Source organism: Ranitomeya variabilis, chromosome 8 (assembly GCF_051348905.1).
Source record: "Ranitomeya variabilis isolate aRanVar5 chromosome 8, aRanVar5.hap1, whole genome shotgun sequence".
Taxonomy (NCBI): domain Eukaryota; kingdom Metazoa; phylum Chordata; class Amphibia; order Anura; family Dendrobatidae; genus Ranitomeya; species Ranitomeya variabilis.
In genome coordinates this window covers 204,387,572-204,414,050 of record NC_135239.1, presented here as the reverse complement: position 1 = coordinate 204,414,050, position 26,479 = coordinate 204,387,572, and the positions used below count along the sequence as shown (strand labels likewise).

At 49.4% G+C, this 26,479-nt stretch overlaps 1 protein-coding gene across 3 annotated transcripts in view; it reads left to right on the top strand.

Annotated features, from left to right (window-relative positions):
• The window catches only part of KLHDC8B (kelch domain containing 8B), a 63,386-nt gene that overhangs the window by 1,988 nt on the left and 34,919 nt on the right, over positions 1 to 26,479 (top strand). For 2 of the 3 annotated variants that reach the window (XM_077276451.1, XM_077276453.1), the window contains exon 2: positions 23,915 to 24,079. The exons of the other annotated variant lie outside the window; for it this stretch is intronic. In XM_077276451.1, the coding sequence (XP_077132566.1) occupies positions 23,915 to 24,079 (165 nt within the window). The remainder of the gene's footprint in view (positions 1 to 23,914; positions 24,080 to 26,479) is intronic. 3 annotated transcript variants of the gene reach the window in all.

The following is a 26,479-nucleotide window of genomic DNA, read 5'->3' as shown; positions in this document are numbered from 1 at the left end:
GCACTCACTATTCTGCTGGTGCAGTCACTGTGTACATACATTACATTACTGATCCAGAGTTACATCCTGTATTATACTCCAGAGCTGCACTCACTATTCTGCTGGTGCAGTCACTGTGTACATACATTACATTACTGATCCAGAGTTACCTCCTGTATTATACTCCAAAGCTGCACTCACTATTCTGCTGGTGCGGTCACTGTGTACATACATTACTGATCCTGTACTGATCCTGAGCTGCATCCTGTATTATACCCCAGAGCTGCACTCACTATTCTGCTGGTGCAGTCACTGTGTACATACATTACATTACTGATCCAGAGTTACATCCTGTATTATACTCCAGAGTTGAACTCACTATTCTGCTGGTGCAGTCACTGTGTACACACATTACATTACTGATCCTGAGTTACATCTTGTATTATACCCCAGAGCTGCACTCACTATTCTGCTGGTGCAGTCACTGTGTACACACATTACATTACTGATCCAGAGTTACATCCTGTATTATACTCCAGAGCTGCACTCACTATTCTGCTGGTGCAGTCACTGTGTACACACATTACATTACTGATCCTGAGTTACATCCTGTATTATACCCCAGAGCTGCACTCACTATTCTGCTGGTGCAGTCACTGTGTACATACATTACATTACTGATCCTGAGTTACATCCTGTATTATACCCCAGAGCTGCACTCACTATTCTGCTGGTGCAGTCACTGTGTACATACATTACATTACTGATCCTGAGTTACATCTTGTATTATACCCCAGAGCTGCACTCACTATTCTGCTGGTGCAGTCACTGTGTACATACATTACATTACTGATCCTGAGTTACATCCTGTATTATACTCCAGAGCTGCACTCACTATTCTGCTGGTGCAGTCACTGTGTACATACATTACATTACTGATCCTGAGTTACATCCTGTAGATCTTTTATTATAAAAATGAAAAACATAACAACAATAATAGCAGAAAACATAACAAAAATATTAGCCAAAAAATAATCAATATACTGAACACTGGTCCAGCCGCTCATTCTCTCCTCTCACACATATTATACAGTATATACAGAACAATAACTTCAGGTCCGGTCACCAAACAAAATAATAATAACAAATAAAATAAACAATGGAAAACAAAGACTATATACATGAACTTTTTTTTTTTTTTTTAGTTTTAAATAAAATAACTACAAATTAAACAAATATATACAATACTAAGCTATCCTCCGTTCCCAACCCCCCGCACTGACCTGAGAGCTGGTCCTGCGTCTCATGCCTCAGTCCATGTCCAACGTCCATAGGCCAGATCAGGCAGTGCCAGTTTTTCCCCCAAACAACCCAGTGTCCCATAGTCCCACAAGATAAACCCACCTCCCCCCCTTTCCCACCACCCAACCTAACGCCTACACCCAATTCTATATCCCCATATACAATATATACAATATATACAGCAGCACACACCACAATAATTACAAAACACGAAGCCCAAGTTCGGCGCCTGCAGCCCTACATCACTGTATAATGATCAAACAAAACAAAATCTACAGTGTCAGCAGCAGCCCACCACCAGGAAAGGAGATGACCAGACTAGGGCACACTAAAAGAAAAGCCCCTCCAGAGGAGCGCGGCCCTCCGTGCGCCCAGTCTCCCATACTCCAGAGAGCGCACCTTCACCAGGTCACCGAGTATGGTCCTAAACACATCGTCCACTGGGAGGATTTTTCGTTGCGTCGATACTAAGCACCGTGCGTTCCACGTGTGATACCTAACCACTGCGCTAACTAGAAATAAGGTGCAGCGGTCCCGACCACCCAGGTCTCCGAATGCTCCATAGGCCCATTCCGCATAGGAGAGACCGGCCAGCCGAGACCAGCCAATGAAGGCGCCCACCCTGTTGTACACCTCTGTGTTGAAGGGACAATGAAGCAGGAAGTGGTCCATGCTTTCCAGCAAGGTACCACAATGCTCCCGAGGACAATTCCTGTCCTCAGAGCTCCTACACTTCAGATTGTCCCTCACACACAGTTTCCCATGGAAGCAGCGCCAAGCCAAGTCCCAAAACTTCGAGGGGATCCGGATAGAATTCAAAAGATGTAAACCCACCCTAAGATCCCGACTTGGGCAGTCCCTGAGCGCCAGAGGCCTCTGGAAATGGGTCAACAGAACCCTACTGTCAAGTAGTTTCCTTGGCAGAGTCCTGATCTCCCACATTCCCAGACCCCACCGACGAATTACCTTCAGAACCAAGGTAGCGTAAGCCGGAAGATGTCCATGCGGTGTGCGAAGATCCTTCACTTGCCCTCCTGTCTCCCATTCCTGGAAGAAAGGCTGAAACCATCCCCTACAGGAGAATACCCACGGAGGAGCCCTCTCTTTCCAGAGGTTTGCGATATTGATCTTAATGAAGGTATCCACAAGGAATACCACAGGGTTGACCATACCCAACCCTCCTAGTCTCCTCGTACGGTAAGTAACCTCCCTCTTGACCAGGTTCAGTCTATTCCCCCATAACAGTTGGAAGAACAAACTGTAGACCCGAGTCCAGAGAGATTCCGGCAAGATGCACACACTGCCCAGATAAATCAGTAAAGGGAGCAGGTAAGTTTTGCTCAGGTTTACCCTTTCCCTTAGGGTCAAAGACCAACCCTTCCATTGGTTCACCTTCTGAGTGGCGATCTCTAGCCTGCTGTCCCAATTTTGTTTGGGGTAATCCCCCTGGCCAAATTCGATGCCAAGGACTTTTGCAGAGACTTTGGGTCCTGGAAGGGTGTCCGGGAGCTCAAAACCAGGATCTCCTCCTCCCAGCCAGAGACTCTCACACTTATCCCGGTTGATCTTGGACCCGGATGCCTCCGAGTAGCGATCTACCTCTGACATCAGCCACCCTGCCTCCTCGTGAGAGGAAGCAAACACAGTGACATCATCGGCATACGCCACCACCCTCAGAGTGGCTTCCGGTGCTGCCTGATCCATCCTGATCCCGGCCAACGGTCCACGCTCCACCCTCCTAAGAAGAGGGTCAATCGCAAACACGTACAGCAGCGGGCTCAAGGGACAACCCTGGCGAACACCGGACCCAACCTCAAAAGAGCTACCAATCCAACCATTCACAAGCGGGAAACTCTCTGCCACACTGTACAAGGTCTTAAGCCAATCAACAAACCCCCCCGGCAGGCCATATCTCAGAAGGACGGACCAGAGGTACTCGTGATTAACCCGATCAAACGTTTTTGCCTGGTCCAGTGACAGCATGTACCCCTTCCAGTGACCAGCCCTACCCTGCTCCACTGCCTCTCGGACACAGAGCACAGCACTAAATGTGCTGCGGCCTGGAACAGAGCAATGCTGGGCCCCCGAAAGGAGTCGGGGTGCAAATTTCACCAGCCGATTAAACAGCACCTTTGCCAGAACCTTCCTGTCTGCATTGAGAAGCGCTATGGGACGCCAATTCTCAATGCAAGACGGGTCCTTACCCTTTGACAAGATGATCAGAGCAGACCTCCTCATTGACTTCGGCAGAGTGCCCGAGGAAAGACACTCATTGAATACCTCAGTCAAGAGGGGAACCAAAACGTCCTTAAAGGTCTTATAAAATTCAGATGTTAAGCCATCTGGACCAGGCGATTTTTTGGGAGCAAGCCCTTCAATCGCCAACTGAACTTCCTCTTCCCTGATCATTTCTGTCAAAACGTCAAGAGAGGGGTCTACCCCTGGTTCGGGGACAGCTTCTGCCAGGAAAGCCGACATCTCATCCCAATCAAGATCCCTCTTCCCCAAGAGGTGCGAGTAGAAGGATCTGACAACCTCCAGGATCCCTGATCTGGATCGCCTCAGGGACCCCGTAGTGTCGACCAGTCCTGTAACCACTTTACTATTCACTGACATCTTGCAGTTTCTGTAAGGGTCGGGCGAGCGGTACTTCCCGTAATCCCTCTCAAAAACCAAAGATGCGTGTCTATCGTACTGACACCTCATAAGCAAAGATTTCACTCTGGAGATCTCCTCGCGGCTACCTCCAGTTGAGACAAGATGCTCGAGTTTCCTCCTCAGACCCTGATACAGGCGGTACCTGCTCAGACTCCTGAGGCTCGAGAGCTGGCGGAAGAATCTCGCCACCCTTTCCTTGAACATCTCCCACCACTCTGACCTACTACTACAAAGATCCAGTAAGGGTACCTGGCTCTGAAGAAAATCCTCAAAGGACTGTCTTATCTCCGCTTCTTCCAAGAGAGACGAATTGAGCCTCCAAAAGCCTCTTCCCATCTGGAGGGTCTCTGTAACATTCAGAGAAAACAAAATTAAACAGTGGTCGGAGAACTCCACCTCAACAACAGACACTGCTGAAGAGACAGCTTCCTCCTTTAAATAAAACCTATCTATTCTGGACCTACAGTTACCTCTATGATAGGTGAACCCCTCGTGGCCTGGGGTGTGCCGAATGTGGACATCCACCAGGCGAGCCTCACTAGCTATACTATTAAGGGCGACGCTATCATAAGTCAGCTTGTCTCTGGAACCTCCTCTATCTCGGGGCCTCGTGACAGCATTGAAGTCCCCTCCAAAGACAACCTGCCGACTTGTAAAAAGGTAGGGCTTGATCCTCATAAAGAGACACTTCCGGTCCCACTTAGATTGGGGACCATAGATGTTAATGAGCCGGAGCTCTTGTCCCTTCATGAGGACATCTAAGATCAGGCACCTCCCCATTTCTAACTCAATAACCCGTCGGCATTCCACCGGTGCGGTAAAAAGGACCGCCACTCCGCTATACGGCTCGGCCGCAAGAGACCAATAGGAGGGCCCGAGTCTCCACTCCCTCTTAGCTTTAAACACATCTGCCATGTTTGGCAGCCTGGTCTCTTGCAAAAAGAAAATGTCAGCTTCAACCCGGCTGAGAAAATCAAAGGCCGCAAATCTAGCTGTATTTGACTTTATGCTGGCGACATTAATGGACGCCAGCATCAACGGAGTGGGTTCCGCCATCATTGGTGATTGAGTTAGATGGCTTTCTTTTTCCCACTCCCCTTATCCTCTGCCTCAGAGGAGGAATCCTTCCCCCTCTTTAATGACATGGAGGTATCCATTTCCACGCGTTTTTTATTTTTTTCGTCCTCGTCTCCGGACTCTGGGCCAGTCCCTCCCTCCAAGGATCTTACGTTCCCAGAAGGAGGAGACTCGGCGCCCCCTGTGAGCCCTGCCGAAGCCAGAACCTCACCCTCAGCTTCCTCCTCAGAGGAAGAGATGTTTTCAAGGGCTTGGAACCGGTTAGAAAGACCAACCAGAGGGGAGTCGGTTTTTCCTTCCTTAGGTACCTTGGTCAGAGTGAGAGAAGATTTTTTATCTCCCTTCTTTCTCTTCTTTCTGGTGCCGAGCTTACGCTTGTCCTCTAGCCACTGCCTATTATCCTCATCCATACTTTCATAATGGGAGGATTCTGAGGCAGTGGCACTCTCCTCCCTGTGGATCCTCCTGACCTCCTCATCCAACTCATCATCCCTTGGGGCCTCAGCAGCAAGACTGGCATCCAGGACAGGGGCCGCCCCAGTAGCCCGAGGCTTGCCCAGCTCCCTATCCTGTCTGCGCTTGTCTAGACGCCTTAGCTGGGCAGGCGTCTTTTTATTGCTTTTCTTCCTTGGCCCCTCAGCTCCCTCACCCTTGCTAGTCCCTTCCCCAGCAGAATCAGCCTCACGGCTTTCTCCCACCGGGGTCACGACTGCGTTAGCGAAGGAGCGAGGACAACGGCTGAATGGGTGACCTAACTCACCACACAGGTGGCACCTAATCTCCACACAAGATGCAGCAAGATGACCGACATCCCCACACAATGCACACTTCTGCACAGTGCAGTTTGCGCTGAAGTGTGTGGGGTCGCCGCACTTGTGACAGAGCTTCGGTTGCCCCTGGTAGAAGACCAGGATACGATCCCTACCCAGGAAGGCAGATGATGGTATGTGGGCAACCGTACCACCTGAACGCTTAAGTTTTACCACAAACGTCCAGGCCCCTGACCAGATACCAAACTCGTCACGGTTTTTCTTTGGCATCTCCACTACCTCTCCATACCGGCCAAGCCACGTCATGATGTCATAACAAGAAAGCGACTCGTTACATGTCATCACGGTCACTTTCTTGACTTGATTTTGGCGAGACACCGCCTGAACGGCAAAGTCTCGCCAGCCGGGCTCATTTTTTGCCAACTCATAGTTCGACCAGAAAAGTTCAAGCCCCTCCGGCCGAACAAAGCTGACATCAAACTCAGGTGTGGAATAGGGATGTATCAAGGCGTAGATGTCAATCGCCTTGAAGCCCATCCTCAGCAGGAGCTCCACAACCTTTGACCTTGGAGGACACGCATCACTGCCCCTCCACCGAAGACGGACCACATTCCTACGCACACTACCCGGCCCGGCTGTTGGGAGGGACCACACTGTATCCCCCCCTCTTTGCTCTCGGAAGGCCCCGAGGCCATGCCTCTCTATCCAGAAGGATAGATCAACCTCTCGACCCTCTACCATTAGTGATCTCTCTCCCTTCTTTAGAGCCTCCAGGAGACGCCATTGCAACATGCCGTCCCCAGAGCCCAGAGACGAGGAGGACGCCCTATTTCCCCCGGAGGTGACAGCGGCATAACTCCTGACAGGTGCTGCCACCACCGGGGGGGCAACCGGACCAGTGACCACATCCACACCAACAGTATCACCATTACCCACCTCCATAACCTCCTCACCCTCCACCAAACCAGCAACCACACCACTAGACAAAGAGTTTTCCTCATCCATACCCACCACCACATTCACTCCTGCTGGACCAGTGACAACAGGAGGTGACATTTTGGCCTCCGCATCATCAGGCACATGGGGCTGAGTCTCCTCCACAGAACTGGAGGTGACCTCACCCCTGGTTTTATGTGTGCCCTCCGCATCATCAGTTGATATTTTCCGCTGCTTCATGGTTGCTACCAGGCGCCGCTGATCTTTCGCTGCTGTGAGGCACCGCTGATCCTTAGCATCAGGATCTTGTTGACCAGCGGCGCCAACACAGAACAGGACTTTGGTGGGAGGACCAGAACGCCCAGCCCCGGTAACCCCCTCACACTGCCGCCGCTTCTCAACTAAGTGATCAGCGGCAACAGCATTCAAGGGCACCGAGGCTACCGGAGCTGCCCCTGACACCGGGCTGCTCCCCCCTCCCACTGGGGAGCGCACCACAGTATTGTGGCCTGATTTTTCGCCCGCCGCCGGGCCGCCCTCACTGTCCAGCCTCTCGGCTGATGCACCTGCTGCTACGTCCCCGCTACTACAAGCAGAAATGGAGCTCTGCGCCTCACTACATTGCTTTGTAGTCTCCCCGCGCCTTTGCACCGGATCCACAGCAGAACCCGGGCTGGGCTGGGCAACGGGGCTTATACAGCGAGCTGACCCTGCAGCCGACTCAGGGGGTACAGGGAGGGGGGCATACACATAGCTTACCGCTTCCTGGAGCTTAGGTTTGATCTTCTTCACCTTTTTTTTCCGGCCCCCAGGTGCCTCCTCTGGCAAATCATCACCAAGATGGAAGTTCTGAAGGCACACTGGGGACTCCAGGAGCTTGATCTCTGCCATTAGTGCCCCTCCCTGGTCGATGTCACTGTCCTCCCCAGAGCCAGCAGAACTGCGACGAGATGTCATTGTCGCCTGTCCAGCAGGGAGCTCGCTGCACGTGGCCTGTGAGTGACTAAGCAGGCTGCCAGGTGGGGCTTTCTGCTGGTCATCCTCCTTCTTATCATCATCATCATCATCATCATCCACCTGGCTCCCAGGCTGCAGCCCTATCTGCCTTTGCTCTCTGTTATCAGCCATTTCTCTAAATCGGTCTTCATTTTGCAATTTTTCTTTAAATGGTCCACTTTTTTCTTGGATAAACGCTTTTCTTACCTCCAGGTCATTAATTTCAAGCTTCAGCCTCTTTACCTCCGCCTGGAATTGCGTCTTCCTGGGTCTGGAGGCGCCTGCAGCTTTTGCGCTTGTGCAGCGCAGCTCCTCCCGGAGCCTTCTCAATCTCTTGCTTGCTTCTTCATACTCACGAAGGTGGCTCATGACCCGGGAGGCATAGGTGGACACAGACTCCCGGGGTCTCTGCAGCGCCCAACCCTCCTCAGTGAGGTCGGCCTCACCTCCGTGAGCACTCAGCTTTCCTCCAGAAGGACCGCCATCTTGCATACTAGCAGGCTTCTCCTCCATGGAAGCCTTGCGGCTTCTCTGGGTCTCTGCAGACCTGGGGGGAGTAGGAGCCACATTGCTGCGACTCCTGGTGGAGCGTCTCACCCCCGAATCCTCTGATGTGCAGGCTGGTTGCTGGTTCTTTCTGCCCCCCGCCAGCCTGGTCCGGGAAGCAGAAGCCTGGGACTTGGCCCCCTCATTCATCCCAGGAAACCCACTCACTCCCTGGGTAAGAGAGAGAGCAGGTCCCCGGGTGGAGAGGTGGTGGTTCCCAGGAGCTCAGGAGCACACTGCAGGTTCAGCAGCGACCGCACCCACAATCAGCACAGTGAGTAGCAGCTGAGCAGAGCTGCACCCACTATCCTGCTGGAGCAGTCACTGTGCACATACAGTACATTACTGATCCTGAGTTACATCCTGTATTATACTCCAGAGCTGCACTCACTATTCTGCTGGTGCGGTCACTGTGTACATACATTACATTACTGATCCTGAGTTACATCCTGTATTATACCCCAGAGCTGCACTCACTATTCTGCTGGTGCAGTCACTGTGTACATACATTACATTACTGATCCTGAGTTACATCCTGTATTATACCCCAGAGCTGCACTCACTATTCTGCTGGTGCAGTCACTGTGTACATACATTACATTACTGATCCTGAGTTACATCTTGTATTATACCCCAGAGCTGCACTCACTATTCTGCTGGTGCAGTCACTGTGTACATACATTACATTACTGATCCTGAGTTACATCCTGTATTATACTCCAGAGCTGCACTCACTATTCTGCTGGTGCAGTCACTGTGTACACACATTACATTACTGATCCTGAGTTACATCCTGTATTTTCCTCCAGAGCTGCGCTCACTATTCTGCTGGTGCAGTCACTGTGTACATACATTACATTACTGATCCTGAGTTGCATCCTGTATTATACTCCAGAGCTGCACTCACTATTCTGCTGGTGCAGTCACTGTGTACACACATTACATTACTGATCCTGAGTTACATCCTGTATTATACCCCAGAGCTGCACTCACTATTCTGCTGGTGTAGTCACTGTGTACATACATTACATTACTGATCCTGAGTTACCTCCTGTATTATACTCCAGAGCTGCACTCACTATTCTGCTGGTGTAGTCACTGTGTACATACATTACATTACTGATCCTGAGTTACATCCTGTATTATACTCCAGAGCTGCACTCACTATTCTGCTGGTGCAGTCACTGTGTACATACATTACATTACTGATCCTGAGTTACCTCCTGTATTATACCCCAGAGCTGCACTCACTATTCTGCTGGTGTAGTCACTGTGTACATACATTACATTACTAATCCTGAGTTACATCCTGGATTATACTGCAGAGCTGCACTCACTATTCTGCTGGTGTAGTCACTGTGTACATACATTACATTACTGATCCTGAGTTACCTCCTGTATTATACCCCAGAGCTGCACTCACTATTCTGCTGGTGCAGTCACTATGTACATACATTACATTACTGATCCTGAGTTACATCCTGTATTATACTCCGGAGCTGCACTCACTATTCTGCTGGTGCAGTCACTGTGTACATACATTACATTACTGATCCTGAGTTATCTCCTGTATTATACTCCGGAGCTGCACTCACTATTCTGCTGGTGCAGTCACTGTGTACATACATTACATTACTGATCCTGAGTTATCTCCTGTATTATACTCCGGAGCTGCACTCACTATTCTGCTGGTGCAGTCACTGTGTACATACATTACATTACTGATCCTGAGTTATCTCCTGTATTATACTCCGGAGCTGCACTCACTATTCTGCTGGTGCAGTCACTGTGTACATAGATTGTTACTTTTAGGAGAGTGACCCCCCCTTCAAGTATTATTTTTTCGGTGAGTTTTCCTCCGTTCTCCCCCCCAGATGCGGCATTGCTCGCGCCCGTTGATGAGAGCAGATGGTGGGATCGTATTTAGCGCTAATATTGTCCTCAGAAAGGTGTTTTCGTTATCTGGATTTGTTAATTCCTTCCCAAATGTCAGCCGCCTAATTACCAATTTATACATTTGATCTTTAGTGTCGGCGCTTCCTCCGGTCTCCGGCGCGGACTCGCGAGCGGCGCTTCATGGTGGACACAATAACTAATTAAATCGTCTTGTAAGGACGGATGATTAATGCTGAAGTTTTGGGCTGTCAGTCACCGGAGACGGCGAGGAGCGGCTGAGCGCCTGTGATAAGTGTGTACAAGAAATAAACAGCCCCCCTTGTTACCCCGGCAACAGAGCTGATGGTTGCCATGGTGCCACTTCCACATACTTTACACTGACCTGAGTATAATTGGTCTGATTATTAACCTCTCCGGGGCCACGATGGGCCGGACCCCCACAGCTGTCACCTGTCACCGGCGCTCGGCCCGTCCTGCCGTTTCCTCATATTATGGGACTAATATTATTAATGATGTAAAGAGCCGCACACAGCACCCCCATAATAACACCAGCCCCATTATACAGTCAGTCACAGCGCCCACCTAATAACACCAGCCCCATTACATAGTTACAGTGCCCCCAATATAACACCAGCCCCATTACATAGTCACAGTGCCCCCATAATAACACCAGCCCCATTACATAGTCACAGTGCCCCCATATTAACACCAGCCCCATTACATAGTCACAGTGCCCTCATAATAACACCAGCCCCATTACATAGTCACAGTGCCCTCATAATAACACCAGCCCCAGTATACAGTCAGTCACAGTGCCCCCATAATAACACCAGCCCCATTACATAGTCACAGTGCCCTCATAATAACACCAGCCCCATTATACAGTCAGTCACAGTGCCCTCATAATAACACAAGCCCCAGTATATAGTCAGTCACAGTGCCCCCATAATAACACCAGCCCCATTATACAGTCAGTCACAGTGCCCCCATAATAACACCAGCCCCATTACATAGTTACAGTGCCCCCAATATAACACCAGCCCCATTACATAGTCACAATGCCCCCATAATAACCCCAGACCCAGTATATAGTCAGTCACAGTGCCCCCATAATAACACCAGCCCCATTACATAGTCACAGTGCCCCCATAATAACGCCAGCCCCATTACATAGTCACAGTGCCCCCATAATAACACCAGCCCCATTACATAGTCACAGTGCCCTCATAATAACACCAGCCCCATTACATAGTCACAGTGCCCCCATAATAACACCAGCCCCATTACATAGTCACAGTGCCCCAATATAACACCAGCCCCATTGCATAGTCACAATGCCCCCATAATAACCCCAGACCCAGTATATAGTCAGTCACAGTGCCCCCATAATAATACCAGCCCCATTACATAGTCACAGTGCCCCCATAATAACACCAGCCCCATTACATAGTCACAGTGCCCCCATAATAACACCAGCCCCATTACATAGTCACAGTGCCCCAATATAACACCAGCCCCATTACATAGTCACAGTGCCCCCATAATAACCCCAGACCCAGTATATAGTCAGTCACAGTGCCCTCATAATAACACCAGCCCCATTACATAGTCACAGTGCCCCATAATAACACCAGCCCCATTACATAGTCACAGTGCCCTCATAATAACACCAGCCCCATTACATAGTCACAGTGCCCCCATAATAACACCAGCCCCATTACATAGTCACAGTGCCCTCATAATAACACCAGCCCCATTACATAGTCACAGTACCCTCATAATAACACCAGCCCCATTACATAGTCACAGTGCCCCCATAATAACACCAGCCCCATTACATAGTCACAGTGCCGCAATATAACACCAGCCCCATTACATAGTCACAGTGCCCCCATAATAACACCAGCCCCATTATACAGTCACAGTGCCCCCATAATAACACCAGCCCCATTATACAGTCACAGTGCCCCCATAATAACACCAGCCCCATTACATAGTCACAGTGCCCCCATAATAACACCAGCCCCATTACATAGTCACAGTGCCCCCATAATAACACCAGCCCCATTATACAGTCACAGTGCCCCCATAATAACACCAGTCCCCAGTATATAGTCAGTCACAGTGCCCCCACAACTCTGACAGCTGCTCCTCCCCTATGATAATGACAGCAGAGCTGCCCCGTGTCTCTGCAGCGCCCCCGCAGGGGAGATGAGGTACACACAGGTGTCGGATCCTCCAGAGAGATTATCTTTGTCGCTGCCCTCTGGTTAATAGTTAGGGTCCTGAATGAGGGTATTTTTTTAAAGCAGATAACCAGACTCAACCACACGGACCGCCAAGGGTTAACGGGGCCGTTTCTCCGTTCCCCTTCCTTCCTCTCGGTCCGTGGGGCTTTGCGGTTTGTGTTTCCGCACTTGCTCGCGCACTCATCTCTCCCGGCCGCTGAGGCATTTGGCCTTTTTGATGTCAGTTGAGATATCAGACAGAAACTGATGGCTTTACCTCCGCGAGCGAAACGTCAGGATAAATTAGAGCATACTGGGCGACCAGAGCAGCGGGACTCGGCAATCGGCTGCGCGCACCAATGTACTAGCACCTCCGCCCGGGCGCCTCCTTGTCTCATCTCGTATCCATCTGCAGCCTTCCATGAGAAAACCGCCAAGAACGCCAACATCGACAGGAAGAACTAACATACTGTCTGCCGAGAATGTTATCAAAACAAATGGCTAGGAAGGGATCAAATAACCCAAAGATACGGAGACGGGCAGATGGCACAAGCTAACGAACGTGCTAATTAGATGTTCTCCATTGTCATTATTGGTAGGAGTCCATACAGATCTGACAGTGAAGAAGACGGGGTAAAATAGAAAGCGACAACAAAGAGAGTTTTTTTGATCTGGAGGAACCGACACGGCCATGCATTACACATTGATTTATATGAAAACGATGTAATACCTCATTTCCCCTGCGGAGGAGCTGCAGCAGAACCTGGACACTTACTGCTGGGATACCCATGGATTTAAAGTGTAATTGTTGTTTTAATTCTCGTATTATAAATCAATAGTAGACATGAAAATAAAAAAGTTGTAATATATATTTTCAGAGGTATCTGCTTCTTTCTCCTCCTGGACTGATCTTTCACATTTAATTCTTGGGTAAAATCTTTAATATATTGCTTTAGTGAAGATAGATTTTCCCATTATTGAGAAAGAAGATGACAGTTGGTGCTCAGAAGATTCGTTGGAGTATTTAACTGGGTATTCCCATCTCCAAGATCCTTTCCTAACATTGTAGTAGGTGTAATATTAATAATAATATTAGCAAATACTGACAATTAGAAATGTAGTATAGTTCTTCTGATTCGCTATGTTGCTTACCCCATGTACAGGGCATTGCAGTAGCTTAGGTATCCATGGTTACAACCACTAATAGCTAACTACTGTAACTGTTACTATATGAGTGGTTGTAACCATGGATACCTAAGCTACTGTAATGCCTTCACATGAGGTAAGCGACATAGTGAATCAGAAGAACTATACTACATTTCAAATTGGAGATATTTGCTAATATTATTATTATTACATCTATTACATATTGGGATAGGAGCTTGGACATGGGAATACCCCTTTAACCATTCTACTGCGCGTTCATCAGAAACGACAAACACTGTAAGGGGACTATTGTAAAATTGATTTTAGACTTTTCCTGGATAAAGGGACTTTTGTCATTTACTTGCTGCCCCGTTTTGCCTCGCACGTCAAGAGTGAAGCCACGAGCATTGTAAGGTGGATGTACCCGAGGAGAAGCCGGGCTTGGATGGTGGAGCTAACGCTGTGCCCGATGGTAGTCGTAGGACACGAGAACTGGAAACCACCACTACAGGAAGTGATTATAAAAAGGACATGGAGGGTTAGAATACCACTAACTTCTATGGGACTTCTAAATGTTCCAGAGCTAGTGACTGCAGAGGGCTGCGCATGCTCCTCTGTGTCTCTTCTACTGGCACTGAAAGTTGGGTCTCCGTTCTCGCACCTTCTGGGTAGAGGCTTCTGAGAATTCTTCCCTTAAAGGGGCTGTCCACTTCAAACACTACATTACTTTTAGACTTCTTATAGTTTGTCCTAACACTGGGACCCGCAGCAATCATCTATAATCTTTGTAGAAGCCTGGCAGTAACTGTTCAGTTCTCCTGCAGCGCCCCCGCAGGGCAGACGAAGCATTACATCGTTCCTTTTTCACTGAATAGCCTGCGTGTATAACGTATGGACATGCCGGGACTTCTAGACACAGACACTTTTGTAGCCGCTTTTGGTGAAGGCACCAGATGATGGACGCCTCACAGAATTTATCTGATGGGTTTTCTGTATCAGACCTCCCCTATAATTAGGGATTGGACCTGTGTTATATAATGCTGCCAAGATGATGTCCTCCATTACGTGGAGGAACGGCCACCATCCCCCATACAGGAGGATGAAGTGTTCCGGAACGTTTAATGCATAGTCATGTTGCCATGGCGTCTCCAGGGAGACAAGTGATTAAAATTAGATCCCATCTTCTGTTTTGTTTGTAGTATTTACGTGCGGATGAAAGGGGAGAGGCGAAGTCACAAAGCGGGACCGTCCGAGATCCTCCATGTATCACGTGTCCCGGATAATGAGGGATCTCCCCTCCGCTGTCTAGGAGTCCGGCCTGTGGGGTGTCCTGTGACCTCAGGAGCGGGTCTGAGTCTAGGAGTCCGGCCTGTGGGGTGTCCTGTGACCTCAGGAGCGGGTCTGAGTCTAGGAGTCCGGCCTGTGGGGTGTCCTGTGACCTCAGGAGCGGCTCTGAGTCTAGGAGTCCGGCCTGTGGGGTGTCCTGTGACCTCAGAAGCGGGTCTGAGTCTAGGAGTCCGGCCTGTGGGGTGTCCTGTGACCTCAGGAGCGGGTCTGAGTCTAGGAGTCCGGCCTGTGGGGTGTCCTGTGACCTCAGGAGCGGGTCTGAGTCTAGGAATCCGGCCTGTGGGGTGTCCTGTGACCTCAGGAGCGGGTCTGAGTCTAGGAGTCCGGCCTGTGGGGTGTCCTGTGACCTCAGGAGCGAGTCTGAGTCTAGGAGTCCGGCCTGTGGGGTGTCCTGTGACCTCAGAAGCGGGTCTGAGTCTAGGAGTCCGGCCTGTGGGGTGTCCTGTGACCTCAGGAGCGGGTCTGAGTCTAGGAGTCCGGCCTGTGGGGTGTCCTGTGACCTCAGGAGCGGGTCTGAGTCTAGGAGTCCGGCCTGTGGGGTGTCCTGTGACCTCAGGAGCGGGTCTGAGTCTAGGAGTCCGGCCTGTGGGGTGTCCTGTGACCTCAGGAGCGGGTCTGAGTCTAGGAGTCCGGCCTGTGGGGTGTCCTGTGACCTCAGGAGCGGGTCTGAGTCTAGCAGTCCGGCCTGTGGGGTGTCCTGTGACCTCAGGAGCGGGTCTGAGTCTAGGAGTCCAGCCTGTGGGGTGTCCTGTGACCTCAGGAGCGGGTCTGAGTCTAGGAGTCCGGCCTGTGGGGTGTCCTGTGACTTCAGGAGCGAGTCTGAGTCTAGGAGTCCGGCCTGTGGGGTGTCCTGTGACCTCAGGAGCGGGTCTGAGTCTAGGAGTCCGGCCTGTGGGGTGTCCTGTGACCTCAGGAGCGGGTCTGAGTCTAGGAGTTCGGCCTGTGGGGTGTCCTGTGACCTCAGGAGCGGGTCTGAGTCTAGGAGTCCGGCCTGTGGGGTGTCCTGTGACCTCAGGAGCGGGTCTGAGTCTAGGAGTCCGGCCTGTGGGGTGTCCTGTGACCTCAGGAGCGGGTCTGAGTCTAGGAGTCCGGCCTGTGGGGTGTCCTGTGACTTCAGGAGCGAGTCTGAGTCTAGGAGTCCGGCCTGTGGGGTGTCCTGTGACCTCAGGAGCGGGTCTGAGTCTAGGAGTCCAGCCTGTGGGGTGTCCTGTGACCTCAGGAGCGGGTCTGAGTCTAGGAGTCCGGCCTGTGGGGTGTCCTGTGACCTCAGGAGCGAGTCTGAGTCTAGGAGTCCGGCCTGTGGGGTGTCCTGTGACCTCAGGAGCGAGTCTGAGTCTAGGAGTCCAGCCTGTGGGGTGTCCTGTGACCTCAAGAGCGGGTCTGAGTCTAGGAGTCCGGCCTGTGGGGTGTCCTGTGACCTCAGGAGCGGGTCTGAGTCTAGGAGTCCGGCCTGTGGGGTGTCCTGTGACCTCAGGAGCGGGTCTGAGTCTAGGAGTCCAGCCTGTGGGGTGTCTTGTGACCTCAGGAGCGGGTTTGAGTCTAGGAGTCCGGCCTGTGGGGTGTCCTGTGACCTCAGGAGCAGGTCTGAGTCTAGGAGTCCGGCCTGTGGGGTGTCCTGTGACCTTAGGAGCTGGTCTGAGTCTAGGAGTGCGGCCTGTGGGGTGTCCTGTGACCTTAGGAGCGGGTTTGAGTCTAGGAGTCCGGCCTGTGGGGTGTCCTGTGACCTCAGGAGCGGGTCTGAGTCTAGGAGTCCGGCCTGTGGGGTGTCCTGTGACCTCAGGAGCGGGTCTGAGTCTAGGAGTCCGGCCTGTGGGGTGTCCTGTGACCTCAGGAGCGGCTCTGAGTCTAGGAGTCCAGCCTGTGGGGTGTCCTGTGACCTTAGGAGCTGGTCTGAGTCTAGGAGTCCGGCCTGTGGGGTGTCCTGTGACCTCAGGAGCGGGTTTGAGTCTAGGAGTCCGGCCTGTGGGGTGTCCTGTGACCTCAGGAGCGGGTCTGAGTCTAGGAGTCCGGCCTGTGGGGTGTCCTGTGACCTCAGGAGCGGGTCTGAGTCTAGGAGTCCGGCCTGTGGGGTGTCCTGTGACCTCAGGAGCGGGTCTGAGTCTAGGAGTCCGGCCTGTGGGGTGTCCTGTGACCTCAGGAGTGGGTCTGAGTCTAGGGGTCCGGCCTGTGGGGTGTCCTGTGACCTCAGGAGCGGGTCTGAGTCTAGGAGTCCAGCCTGTGGGGTGTCCTGTGACCTCAGGAGCAGGTCTGAGTCTAGGAGTCCAGCCTGTGGGGTGTCCTGTGACCTCAGGAGCGGGTCTGAGTCTAGGAGTCCGGCCTGTGGGGTGTCCTGTGACCTCAGGAGCAGGTCTGAGTCTAGGAGTCCGGCCTGTGGGGTGTCCTGTGACCTTAGGAGCGGGTCTGAGTCTAGGAGTGCGGCCTGTGGGGTGTCCTGTGACCTCAGGAGCGGCTCTGAACAGCGGCATAGGACACATTTCACCACTCCTGAATCTTATATGGCGGGAGGGATTCTTTTATTTTTTGCCACCCTGATCCCACCGAGCTCATGATTGGGCAATCCCAGTAACTGACCACAAACCACACCCAGTGGGGGCCATCCAGGTCTGTATTTGGTGGTGGGGCTTAATTGTCCCGGGACATTGTCATGTGGGTGAAGTTTTCGGTTCAATCACCCTTAGAACTCAAATGTTCCTGGCATCCTCCACACTCATATCTATCTATCTATCTATCTATCTATCTATCTATCTATCTATCTATCTATCTATCTATCTATCTATTATCTATCTATTTATCTATATATTATCTATCTATCTATTATGTATCTATCTATCATCTATCTATCATCTATCTATTATCTATCTATCATCTATGTATTATCTTTCTATCTATCCTCCATCCATCCATACATCGCTCCATCCACCCATCACTCCATCCATCACTCCATCCATCCATCACTCATCCATCGCTCCATCCATCCATCGCTCCATCCATCCCTCCATTGCTCCATCCATCCCTCACTCCATTGCTGCATCCATCCATCATCCCTCCATCCATCCATTACTCCATCCATCACTCATCCATCGCTCCATCCATCCCTCCATTGCTCCATCCATCCCTCACTCCATTGCTGCATCCATCCATCATCCCTCCATCCATCCATCGCTCCATCCTTTCATTGATCCATCGCTCCATCCATCCCGCCATTGCTCCATCCCTCCCTCCATTGCTCCATCCCTCCCTCCATTGCTCCATCCCTCTCTCCATCACTCAGAAGCTGCAGTGAGATAATCCATCATTGAATGTCATGTGAAGGTGAAATCTTCTGTTCTTTTTGTTTAGCCCATTACATATGACATTGGATTGTGCCGTGGACGGTGGCCGCTGAGTGCCAGCCCTGACATTAAGCTTAATCAAATTTCATCCTGGTGAATGTTATGTGCGGATATTCGCCAGGTAGCGCCCGCACGGGGCAGAGCGCAGTAATGGCTTCTATCTCTCTCGTCTGAAGATGTGAAATTAACAGGGCGTGAACGATCAACTTTTTCTCATAAAACAGTAAAGTCCTGGGGAATGGCGGGGATGAGAGATGAATGTTCTCATTACCAAGCTGCTCGATAACCAGAGCCGCGGTAATTTACAGAAGTGCTGACGCGGCAGAGCGCATACTGCAGGACATGATGCAGCTCGGAGGGGGAGACGCATCGTGCCAACTCCGCCACTGCAGCCACCTGCAATGAGGAGGGTCCCAGCGGGAACTCAATGCGGCATAATGCAAACAATAAAGGTCGTGTCCTGTGCATATGTATTTACAGTGTGTAAAGGGTGTGCAGACTTTTACTAATGTGTTTTATAGCTCTGATGCACCTAACATAGAAAAGCTGAAATTTTTCATATTGTCTTATTTAAAAATCTCCCGACCGTTTTGTGTATACAGCTCCTATGTCGATTTATGTGACTCCAGGCTACAAGTGATCCCCGTTTGTATTCTCATACTGCAGTCAGATGTTAAGGCGCCCATACTCCTGAGATTAAAGCTGCCCAAACCTGCCGGTCATCTGATGTGTATGGGGGGCTCCCGACTCTCCCACGTTATCTGACGAAAGTTGGCTGCATCTTATTTAGTTGGGACCGGTCATCCGATCTGTACCGGGGGCTCCCTACTCTGCCCCCTTAAAGTTGAGGCAACGACCCCTGTGGTAACTGAATGGACTTAGTGATAAGGAGCCGGTGTCGCAGAGCTACCCAGTAGGTTCTATGGCAGGACTGGACCAGCAGTTCAGGCCGGGAGCGGTATGGAAGAGTAGATAAATATAACAGAGCTGTGTTAGTCGCAGAGTTCAATGCAGAATTGTTGGTGGGACGACAAAACTAAGTTTGCCACAGAGCTTAATGCAGAGTCTACAAGGGAATAGACTGGGTGACATTGCACAGCTGACTTTGTCATAGAGTTTAGTGCAGTAATACAGCAGAGTAGACTCCGTAATATAGCAGTGGTGAGTTTGTCACAGAGTTCAATGCAGAGCTAGCAGCAGTATGGCAGACTAGATTCTACTATATAGCTGTGCTGAGTTTGTTACTAATCCGAGGCAAGGCTGGCCAGTGATTAAGCAGAGCTGGGTTTGTCAAGTGTATGCAGGAATAAAGAATCTATCCACAGTTGCCTAAGCCAGCCTGTAAATCCTGGGGGCATGATGTCAGAGGTGTGCCCCAGGTTGTAATGGCAACCTGATGCATGGAGGAACAGACAGTCAGCATCAGGAAGAGGACAAAAACGACAATCTCGGCTCTGCTACATCTCTACGTGACGACGCATTATTCATCAGACGCTTCTAAGAATAGAAGCCTGGAAGCCCCCGCAGGATTCGGGCACCAGACTGCCACACATCATCAATATCTACCATTTAAGCCGTCATTTACAGAAGACCCGTTGTTGAAAACGCACTTGAAAGAAGCCAAACAATATTACATCCCGCGTGCCGCTTATCTCCGGGGCAGCTGCCACAAAATCAATTTTAATTAAGAACTTTCTTGTCTCCTTTTTCTGTATTTTTTTTCCCCATCCTCGCAGCGATTTCCAGAAATTTGCATAACACACAGAGGCCGCGTATTCCGCATATTTCCCACAGGTAAAAGCGTCAGAATTATTGGCAGCGGAAGAAAAGTCCAACGTGTAATTAGTTTGAAGTTGGAAGCCTACCTGCCCGTGACAGAAGTGGAGATATAGAGGGGCCGCGGGAATCTGGAGGGGAGATATCACCGGGGTATTGTCACCACTTATCACAACTAATTAACAAAGCCTCGTTCCCTCGAGAGGACATTCATAAAGGAAAGGTCCGCGATGAATTTCGATCAATACCGAATCGAAATAACAGGAGTTCTGCGGAGTGGGGGATGGATCCAACGTTCTGTCACCTGGCATTGATCTTTTTGTAGTTAATTACTAGCGTTTCAAGAATAGAATGTCAAGTTGGAAATCAATAGTCCATATTTTTGCTCCAAAGCTTCTTAAATACAAAATGGAACAACTTTGCAAATAGGCTTGATTAGAAATGCCCTACCATGTTCTGTATACAGCTCTTACAAACCTTCGTGTCTCCATGGTGACAGACTACAAACATGTCTTTTGTAGTCGGATCTTGCATTCATGTGTTACTAAGGGTAAAAAAGGGAAGACACTAACACATGGCTACACTGGGTTTATTTATCGTCTGTCACCATGGAGACAAATTGGCCCGCATAGGAGTTGTGTGGGAGATGTGGATCCCTTTATACTGTAAGGAGCACTATGTGGGATACGGTATATTGTATAAAGCACTATGTGGGGCCCTTTGTACTGTATGGAGCACTATGTGGGATACTTCATACTGTATAAAGCACTATGTGGGGCCCTTTATACTGTATGGAGCACTATGTGGGGCACTTTATACTGTATGGAGCATTATGTGGGACACTTTATACTGTATCGAGCACTATGTGGGGCATTTTATACTGTATGGAGCACTATGTGGGGCACTTTATACTGTATGGAGCACTATGTGGGGCACTTTATACTGTATGGAGCACTATGTGGTGCACTTTATACTGTATGGAGCACTATGTGGGGCACTTTATACTGTGTGGAGCACTATGTGGGGCACTTTATACTGTATGGAACAATATGTGGGGCACTTTATACTGTATGGAGCATTATGTGGGACACTATACTGTATGAAGCACTATGTGGGGCCCTTTATACTCTATGGAGCACTATGTGGTGCACGTTATACTGTATGGAACAATGTGTGAGGCACCTTATGCTGTATGGAGCACTATGCGGGAGTCTTTATACTGTATGGAGCACTATGTGCAGTCTTTTATACTCTATGAAGCACTATTCACGGCCCTTTATACTGTATGGAGCAAGATGCGGGGCCCTTTATACTGTAAGGATCCCTATGTGGAGCCCTTTCTCCTGTATGGAGCACTCTACAGAGTTCTTTTGACTGAATGGATCACTATGTGGAGCCCTTTCTCCTGTATGGAGCCCTATGCGGGGCTCTTTATACTATATGGAGCACCATGTGGGGCCATTGTACTGCATAGAGCACTGTATGTGGCCATTTTACAGTACGGAGCACTATGTGGGTCCATTATACTCTATGGGGCACTATGTGTGGCAATTATACTGTATGGAGCACTATGTGGGTCCTTTATACTGTATAGAAATCTATGTGGGTCCATTATACTGTATGGATAAAGGTACCTTCACACTGAACAACTTAACAACGATAACGATAGCGATCCGTGACGTTGCAGTGTCCTGGATAGCGATATCGTTGTGTTTGACACGCAGCAGCAGCGATCAGGATCCTGCTGTGATATCGTTGGTCGGAGCTAGAAGGCCAGCACCTTATTTCGTCGCTGGATCACCCGCTGACATCGCTGGATCGGTGTGTGTGACACCGATCCAGCGATGTCTTCACTGGTAACCAGGGTAAACATCGGGTTACTAAGCGCAGGGCCGCGCTTAGTAACCCGATATTTACCCTGGTTACCATTGTAAATGTAAAAAAAACCAAACACTACATACTCACCTTCTGATGTCTGTCGCGTCCCCCGGCGTCCGCTTCCCTGCACTGTGTCAGCGCCAGCCGGCCGTAAAGCAGAGCACAGCGGTGACGTCACCGCTCTGCTTTAGGGCCGGCGCTTACACAGTGCAGGGAAGCGGACGCCGGGCACCAGAATGTAAGTATGTAGTGTTTGTTTTTTTTTTACATTTACACTGGTAACCAGGGTAAACATCGGGTTACTAAGCGCGGCCCTGCGCTTAGTAACCCGATGTTTACCCTGGTTACCCGGGGACTTCGGCATCGCTCCAGCGCCGTGATTGCAAAGTGTGACCGCAGTCTACGACGCTGGAGCGATATTCATACGACGCTGCGACGTCACGAATCGTGCCGTCGCAGCGATGGAAATTTCACTGTGTGACGGTACCCTTAGTGATGAACGCAGATGAGCAGGCCAGGATAGCCAACAGTCGTTATTTGGAAAGTGGGCAGAGATGGGGGACAGAAGTACCAGGAAGGACTTTTGAGAAGAACCAAGAAGAAGGTGGCCATGATCAATATCAGAGTCCAGTAATCAAGGAGTCATGTGTAAGTCCGAAGCAGATTAAAGAGGTAACCTGAAGACAACCCCTGACCATGTGCCCTATTATAGAGGGGGGTCCCGTTGCTAATTGCCCAGGTGGCCGCCTTGCCACTAATGAGACAGCCCCTTCAAAGGTTTAGGGAAGGTCTTGAGGGGCAGGAGCAGATAAGTAAGACACCTATAATGATCTCTCCGGACCACCATTGTTGGAGTGAAGAGTCAACAAAGCGGATGATGAACACTCGGAAGAAGTTTGGCACTTTTCCATCATCCGGAAGCCACTAGGAGCACCACGGACGGTTGGTTTGGACTCCGTTCTTCAATGACTGGTTGTTTCCCCCCTCTAATGTGATGGACTTTCTCCCCAAATATATTAGGCAGGTGAGGGGCGGATTAACACCATAATCTGTAACCCATGTGCCTTTATAAAAGTGGGGTCTTCTTGTGTGGCAGAGGAGCCTTGGGACATCCTCGGGCCCCAGCGCTAAGGTGCCACTTCCCCCTCTGCAGCCCCAATAGGGGCACAGTGAGCTGTAGGTCATGTGGATGATGTGATCGCCCACCGCCTGGCCTGTAATTTCCATTTGAACTAATAATATCATTTTCCGCCCCAGCGTGCTCCGTGTATGAGCGCGTTCAGCCGGGGTAACTGGAGTGTGACTGGGAAACGCTCGGGATGAGACGGAAGCCATTGGTGAACTCTGGCAGCGAGCAGTAACGATGCATAAAACATTAATTACATCTGCTTCCACAGCTTTTATAATTGCACACACACAAAAAAAAGACGCCGTCGGGGTGAGATTATTTCTTTATTGTGTTCCCGAAGCTGCAGGGTAATAAATTACAATAGAAATGGTCAGATTGCGCTGAAAACGATCAAAATGTCACCAATTTCACAGCCCAAATGTGCATAATTAGAATTAATTACTGATTAATTAGTAATTAGTTTCATGCATTGATATCTATATACAGAAATATCCACAATCCTCTAAATGCTCAGTATCATTGCGCTTAATGGGAGGCGTCTATTGTGCTCCCTCTAGTGGTGGCTGCAGGCAGTCAGAATTTAATCACTTATTACTTTTTCACAGGATAGAGATGATAAATGTATGCTCAATGGGGGAGACCCACCGAACCCAAGAATTAATGTCCCCAAATCCTTTGTGTGAGTGGAGGAGTAGTGGGCATGTGTGACCACCACTCCTATAGACTGTGAATTAAGCAGTGGTCACACATGCTCATACTCCTCCACTCACACCATCATAGCCTGTATACATGACGCACATAACATAGGTGTCGTTTAAATCTTTCCCGTGAAAATTAAATAGTTCTAAGTTGAAATTGGGATCATGTGTCCTGGTGGGCTGGAGAACCATCAAATTACACATCTTTACTACTTTGCAGATGGGAAGATTTATGCACTTGGAGGAATGGGTGCGGACACCTCCCCTCAGGCCTTGGTAAGACTCTATGAGCCAGCGAAAGATAACTGGGTGCCACTTCCCTCCATGCCCACGCCACGATACGGAGCCTCCACTTTTCTGCGTGGCAACAGAATCTATGTCTTAGGTATGTAGTGTCATAGTCATTAATTATTATTGTATATCTAACTAAAAACTCCCCAAAATTGGGGGCAGCGCTCCTCTGAAGTCACATGATGAAAAAATGGATTTAATCAGCCCATGCGACATTCGGCTCAAAAAATCAGAGACTTTCTCAAGTCCTTTGTCATCTTGAGACAAAATGTTTCATGGGCGGATGAAGTCTGTTTTGTCATCATCTGACTTTAGAGGAGCGCTGCCCCCTGTTTTGTTTTAGAGTTTTTGTATGCAAGAGATTTTAGTGATTTCCCTCCTTCCTGCTCTTTCTTGCTGCCTTCTTCTATCACTTTCTTACTTCTTTCCTTCCTTTATCATTCTGTTCTTCATTCCTTCCCTTCTACCTTCTTCTCTTTCTTCCCCACTCTCTTCATTTCTCTCTCTTCCATCCCTCTTTTCTTTCCTTCAGCTCCCTCCCTTCCTTCCTCCCTCCCTGTGTCCATTCCTTAATTTCTCCCTCTCTCTACTTTCCTTTGTTGATCTCTTTTCTTTCCTTCTTTCCTTCCTTCCTCTCTTTTTTTTTCTCTTTCCTTCCTTCCTCTGCTTTCCTTCCTTCTCTCTTTTCTTTCTTTCCTTCCTTCCTCTCTCTCCTTACTTTCCATCATTTTTTCTTTCCTTCTTCTCTCTTATCTCCTTCCTTTTCTTCCTTCCTCGCTTCTTTTCTCCTTCCTTATTTTCTTCCATCCTCTCTCTTTTCTCCTTGCTTCCTCTCTTCTTTCTTTCCTTCCTCTTTCTTTCCTTCCATCCTTTCTCTCTCCTCCTTCCTCTCTCTCTTCCTTCCTTCTGTCCTTTTTTCCTTTTCTTCCTTTCTCTCTACTTTTCATCTTCCTTCTTTGTTTCCGTCCTCTCTATTCCTTACCCCTTCCTTATTTTCTTCCTTCCTCTCCCTTATTTCCTCCTTTTTTCTTTCCTTCCTCTCTCGTTTCCTTCCTTCTTTACTTCTTTCCTTCCTTCCTCTCTTTTTTCTCCTTCCTTCTTTCTTTCCTTCCTTTCTTCCTCTTTTCTTTCCTCCTTCCTTCTTTCCTTCCTTTCTCTTTTTTCCTCCTTCCTTCTTTTCCTGCTTCCTCCCTCTCTTTTCTCCTTCCTTCTTTTCTTGCTTCCTTTCTCTTCTTTCTTTCTACCTTCCTCCCTTCATCTCTTCTTCTTTCTTTCCTGTCTCTTCTTTCCTTCCTTTCTCTCTCTCTTTTTTTCCTTCCTTCTTTCCTTGCTTCCTCTTTCTCTTCTTTCCTCCTTCCTTCTTTCCTTCCTTCCTGTCTCTTCTTTCCTTTCTATCACTTTCCTCTTTCTCTTCTTTCCTCCTTCCTTCTTTCCTTCCTTCCTCTCTCTTCTCTCCTTCCTTTCTATCTCTTCTTTCCTCCTTCCTTCTCTCCTTGTTTCCTCCCTCTCTTCTTTCCTCCTTCCTTCTTGCTTCCTGATACCGCAGGCCTGACCTCTCTCTCCCCGGCGGTGGTATAGGTGGCACTAATTAATGCTTCCGGTGGAGGGTTGTGTCTCGGCGCAGAGAGCTGAGATCTGTGGCTTTGTATAAGTAGCTGCTCTTCGTCGCAGTTTCAGTTGCGGTGCCACATCACGCTCTCCTGCTCTCTTCTTCTAATTCCTTCTTCTCTGAGCTGAAGGCCAATCTCACCCCGCGTCCCACCGAGAATTCGGGGCCAAGAAGCAAAGCTCCATCCAATTACAGTGTAAAGGTTCGCGTCAGAATTAAACCGTCTCCTGGGTGGAGATGTTAAACCGCTAACAGCAGCGGCCTGTAGAGAGAGTCTTCAGGGAGAATCCTGAGAAATAGCTGAGAATTCTCACTTTCCTCCATGTTTGCAAAAATACATGATTAGCTGCACTCTACGTACAGGTTTAAAGGGCCATACCGCATAATATTTTTACAAATTGATACCCCATGATGTTCATTACGTGTGATCAAATCATACCGGAATGGGTCACATGATATAAGTTACTTAAAAAGAAAACAGAAAGTTTCATATTTTTAAGTAACGGATCAAACGTTATCTGTAGTTGTGGCAGTCCTGGGGGGCATCTGATGAGTGCAGTGGACCCGCTAGTTCAGCTTTAATAGTACAACTAACTTTTGCTCTAATCTAATGGGAATATTTCACGTTGACATAGGATTTAAAGGGGATCTGTCACTTGCCGGAAATATGTATTTTTTTTACCTGTTGTAAATGCCGCTGTTCTCCTGAATCCGGCATCATTTTTCTTTTGTTCCTGCTGCTCTCCATTCCTAAGATATGGCCTCTTCTTTCATGTACATAAATATAGCCTTTGAAGCTAAGTGGGTGTGGTCTTTAGCTATCTGTGGGCGGTTTCTTGATGACCACTCCCAATTGGCTAACAAGACTAGATAAGGAAATAAGTG